This window comes from Mastigoproctus giganteus, chromosome 2 (assembly GCF_048544385.1).
Source record: "Mastigoproctus giganteus isolate SK-2022 chromosome 2, ASM4854438v1, whole genome shotgun sequence".
Lineage (NCBI taxonomy): Eukaryota > Metazoa > Arthropoda > Arachnida > Uropygi > Thelyphonidae > Mastigoproctus > Mastigoproctus giganteus.
Genome location: NC_143576.1, coordinates 159157167 through 159162922, shown reverse-complemented (window position 1 = coordinate 159162922; position 5756 = coordinate 159157167). Strand labels below are relative to the sequence as shown.

General features: G+C 41.8%; 1 protein-coding gene across 1 annotated transcript; it reads left to right on the top strand.

Moving 5' to 3' along the window:
* The first annotated feature begins 5191 nt into the window (after positions 1-5191).
* Positions 5192-5515, top strand: LOC150089699 (protein ZBED11-like). The gene has a single exon (XM_090390079.1). The coding sequence runs from the start codon at positions 5192-5194 to the stop codon at positions 5513-5515; it is 324 nt and encodes a 107-aa protein (XP_090246205.1).
* Positions 5516-5756: the final 241 nt, after the last annotated feature.

Here is a 5756-nt window from a genome sequence, read left to right as displayed (position 1 = left end):
CGTCCTTCCTAAAGTGAGGCCTTCAGCAGACCTGTATAAATTTCTCATGATGCGGCCTTACCATGCCTTATACAAAGAGATAATCACCTCCTTATCCCTGATAGCAAAGTTTCTATATTTCATTGACAAAACCCCATGCGCTGTCATGGCTGCATATCTGCGCTGCTCAGAAAATTTCGTATCTGACTTCACAGTTACCTGAGATCTTTTTCATTCTCCACTACCTGATTGTAATACCACACAGTTGATACGTTACTCTGGGGTGGGGCGCCTCCGTAGCCAGGTGGGAAGGAGCAGCAGTGCGTAGCACACGCTTCTTGATTAGACCGGGGTTCGAGCCCGTCACCACCAAATAAGTAGGATGTGGAAAGGTCAGGGAATGACCACCGCATATTCCCGGAGCAATATGGCCTTAGTTGCTAATGCTCCTAAAAACCAAATAACAAACAACAACTCTGGGGTTACTGCAACCCATATGCAGTAACTTGAATTTGTCAATGTTAAATTTCAACTGCCATCTTTCATGCCATTCACCCAATTTTCCTAAATCTTGTTACAGTAGCTCACCCTGATGACTGTCGTTGACCACCCTGCCAAAATTTGTATCATCTTCAAACTTAGACGTTAAGCCTGATATACCTTCATCAATATCATTAATAAATATATTAAAAACAACAACGGGCCTAGAACTGAACCGTGGGAAACATCATTAATAACAGTTTTCTGCAAAGAGCAGTACTCATTGATAACCACTTTCTGTCTGCTTCCATTTAACTAACCGTAGTATCCCTTTATCCATAGCCGTAACTTGACCTTAATGCCATACTGCTCCAGTTTGTACAGCAGTCTTTTATGTGCAACAGTATCAAAAGTCTTCCTGAAATCCAAGTATACGATATCAAAATTATTTTTTGCATCCAGTTCCTTGGTCACTGCATCATAGTAACCTATCAGATTGGTCAGACAAGACTGCCCCTTAACAAATCCATGCTGTGATTGCAGTATAACTGCATGCCTGTCCAAGTGGCCCTACATTACTTCTTTAACCAGTGATTCCATTATTTCTCTGGAACAGACGTTAAGCTCAGAGGTCTGTACCCACTCATGTCGTCTTTTGATCCCCTTTATGAATTGGGGATACACTTGCACATCTCCGGTCCGTAGGGACTTCCCTAAATCCAAGGATGATCTCATAATTATGGCTGACGATTTGCTTCCCTCCTTGCTGCCTCCCTTAATATAACTAGGTTGATTCCATCCACCCCGGGTACCTTTCTTATGTCCACCTTCCATAATTTCTCTTCCACTTTCCTTTGAGTTATCACAGTCATTTAGATTCTTGTTAGAGTTTGATAAACTTCTGGCATCACCTTCCCTAAAGAATTCCTCATGTGTCAATTTAGAGGCAAAATACTTGTTTAATTTTGCAAGCAGCCTGAGCTAAGTCATCAACGGTTCACTCATAGAGCTCAAATAGCCCAATGGGACTGAAGCCGTTCATTTAATATAAGCATTGAAATCTTTGCTGTTTTTCTTTTCATTCTTTGCCATCTGATTTTTCGCTTGCCTGACCTCCTTTGCGACTTCATTACAGACTAATTTACGTATATCTACCATAGGCTTCTGTACGACCTGATAATTTATATGCGTCCGTCCCATGCACTTTTCTTCTCTGCCACTTGTCTCAATAGTTCATTTGGATCCATTTATGTCTAAGCCTTAAACAGTATTTCTTTGTTGATATGAAAAGCCTAGTAGATTGTTTTATTACTTCCTATTTGCTGAATTTGCTGTTGGTAACATCATCAGTTGGTCCCACTATCTATCAAAAATAGAGACACTTGCCAGTGTATAGTAACAATATAAACGTTCCACAGACGATTATTCTCGATTATGACAAAGGAGTAATTGGAAGCCATTTCTAGTAAGGTGATATCTAAAAGATAAATCGCGGTGTGAATGATTACAATGTGGATGTTAAATAGTTTTGAGTACAAATTATTTCCTTTTTCTCTACCAACTGCCCATAAACGTCTTAATTCCTTATTGATAATTCTTGAACAGACTTTTAATGGTTTCATAGCAAACCCCTATTAGATTACTACGACTGCAGCAGCGTCTCAGTTGGCAGTTGTCAAGGGGTCGCGGCAATTCACAGTTAATTCCTTAACTGCGAGTGATAGGAGAGAAAAAACAATCAGTCGTTAGGTAGAAAAAGCATTGATTTAATGGGAACTTCATTCTTCAGTGTCCTCGTGGGTAGCAGAGTTGGTATAATCACCGTCCTCCCCACACCGGGTGAGAAAGAGTTGGGTTCGAAAACCCGTCAAAGACACGAGGAATTTTTATAGGCCTTTTTTCATAACGAGGTTGAGTTAGTCGGTATCAAGAGAGGGTAGCGCTGTGTTTTTCTCTCGGAAATTCGAGTTTTTCATCCAGCAAAAAGCAAATTGACCACAGAACACACGCAGTTTACAGACAATATGTACCATGTGATACAGCCCAAGTTGTTGATGCGCCTAAACCCTATAACAACCATTCTTTTCTGCTAAAATGCCGAAACTACACTTTTTAAATGGATAAATAAGAAGCAACAGAGATTTACAGGTCTCTTTCTCTCCAAGACTCACTTAGTGGTATTAGTATTAGCAATGGCCACATGGTGCAAGGAAGCCTAAGGCTTATGCTGCACTAGCTATCTTATCTTAATCATTGCTATATCATAATCCGAAAGAACAAGGCCGAACTGTTTGTTATTTTGGTTTTTAGGAGTATTAGCAACTAAGGCCATATGCCCCGGGCATATGTGGTGGTCAGTAGCCCACCTGGCTACGGAGGCGCCAGGCCGAACTGGTGGCTGCGTTAAAGACCGAGAGGAGGAACATGTCATCTGACATTTATAAAAAGCTGGTTGAGAGTATGCGGCGAAGATGGAAGGTCGTCATAAAAGCAAAAGATTTCAACAAAAAATATTAAATGACACAATAAAAGCTATTTTTTTTTGTCTAAAGACAGGTCTCCGGATATTAATGGTGGTCGGGCAGTGTATATCCCAAATGACGATGCCCCGCACATTCGGACGTCACCCTTTCCTCACTGCTGATCATCACCGACGGCGAATCCTGTGGTGTAAACAACACGCCGGTTGGACAATGGAGAAGCGAAAAACGATAATGTTCTATGTCATCGGACCTGTACTGTGCACGAATGGTTCCAGGAACACAGTGAAAATATCGTCCATCTTGATTGGCCTTCAGATTCGCCTGACCTCGATCGAATTGAACCCCTGTGGATTGTTTTCGAACCGGAAGTGAGATGTATGGACACGCAACCATCATCTATTCGGACACTGTGTGAAAGATTTGCAGGCAGCATGGCCGCAGATCCCTACGGACTTCTTAAGCTCTCTAGTGAGTCAATGCCTAGTCGCTGTCATCCGTGCGAACGGTGGCCAAGCACGACATTAGGTAGGTAATCATAATTTAGGGATACCTGAGTGTATATACGATCCTGGCAGATGATATATAAAAAGACAAATAATAATATCGCCCTTAACAGTCAAATCCTGCAATTGCGGCATCCTCAAGCACATTTTCATGCCACATTATGCATAAAAAATTCTACACTGTAAAAGTAGTCTCCTTACGTTTCTCTGAAAACTAATCTCCGAGATGTGAATAGAAAATTCCAGGAATGACGGTATAAGTAAGTTAAAATTTAAATTTACCAATCATTTGCTTTTGTTTCCTTCAAAGTACACTGAGTGGAGAGAAATCATGGGATACCTACCTAATAACGGGTAGGCCCACCTTTCGCCCCGATAAGGGTAGTCACATGACGAAGCATTGAGTCCACTAGTTCATGAAAGAGTTCCACAGGTATTCCCATCCATGCTTGCTGCACCGCTGTCCATAATTCCGTCGCATTTCTGGGTGGAGGATCCAAAGCTCGAACGGACCTTTCCACAGAATCCCAAAGATGTTCCACAGGGTTCATGTCCTTTGAATGGGGGAGGCCATTCCATGGTGGCAAAATCTGGAACGTTCAGAGATGCGTCTAGATGTATCTCTGAACGTGTGCCAAAACACGTTCTCAGAGAGGTCCCAACGTGTGCGACGTGAACACGCCACAGACCATTACCGACAGTCCACCTGCCTGAACAGTTCCTTGTTGACATGACGGGTGCATAACTTCGTGAGGTTTCCGCCAGAAACGCACCCTCCCGTCCTCTTGAAATAAATGGAAACGGGACTCATCGGACCAGGACACCCGTCTCCAATGAACCAAGGTCCACTGCCGATGTTCTTTCGCTCAGTTGAGGCGTAGAGTCCTGTGGTGTTAGCAATGGGACTCTGGTAGGTTGGCAGCTCCCATAATGATCGCCTGATGGTCTTGGTGGAGACGTTTCTGGCACCTTCCTCTTTGAAGTCAGCGGTGATTTGTGCCACTGTCGCTCTCCGGTTGGCTGAAACTATGCGAGACAGTCTTCGACGGCCACGTTCAGCCACCACCTTTCTCCGCCCAGTGCACAATGAGATGTTATTTCGGAAATGGCGTTTTCCCGATACGTTCGTGATACTGTTGAGCGGGGACAGTACAGTTTCTGAACCACCTCCACGATAGAGTGACCCATGCGTCGGGCACCGACTATCATCCCTCTTTCAAAGTCAACTCACGACATTTATTCATACTGGCATTGAATTACCGTCTACGTCAGCGATTTTCAACCGGTGTCCCGCTGCACATTGGTGTGCCGCTGAGTTGGTGGAAGGTAGAAAAGAAGCGAGAAAAAATTGGGGAATAAAAAAAATCGTCGAGGTAAATTTTAGAAATACTGCATATTTTAGAAGTACTGCCGATTAGAATGAAAACAATAACAGTTTAATAATAATAACAAAGTTATTATTATAGTAAAATTCCTAGAACTTCCTTCCCTGTTGTTCCGGATTCAAAAAACTCTGCAATGTACTTTTAACACCCCACCTTTCACCAGTGTCAGTCTTCAGTCAACTGTTGTTCGGATCGTGTGAGTTTGCACTAATGGATTTTTGTTTATTTCTATTTCGTTTTAATTATTTTGTTATTTCTGAATTTAGTTTGATTTTATATTTTTAGGGCTTAATAGACATGTACAGATTTCTAATTAAAAAACGTAAGTTAGATGATGACAAAGAATTAAGTGTACCAAGCTATGGTTCCAAGTAAACTAAAAAGACACCTTCACAAAAAGCACTCACATTTATGCGAGAAACCGATTGAATATTTTCAAAAGATTACAGCTGATCAAACACTCCAGGCTGAACAATGGACCAAAATCACAACTCTTTCTGACAAAGCTCAAGAAGCAAGCTATGTCCTTGCCGAAATCGCGGCAAAAAAGAAGAAATCACATACAATTGCTGAGTCAGTAATTTTACCAGCATACTGTAAAATTGTAAATATTATGTTTGAAGAGGAATATGAAAAGGAGATTTTGAAAATCCCTATGTCTGATAACACTATTAGTCACAAGTGATAGCTAACATTAAAGAAGCCGATTTTTTGCCATCCAGATGGACGAGTCAACTGACATTACAGGAAAAGCTCAACTGCTAGCATTCAGCAGGTTTGTTTGTAATGGAGACATCATTCAACAATTTTTATTTTGCAAACCACTTCCAGAAACAACAAAAGGCCAAGACATCCTTGATGTTGTCCACAGTTACTTCAGTTCTCACGATTTATCATGGAAGTCATGCATCTGCACCGATGGTGCT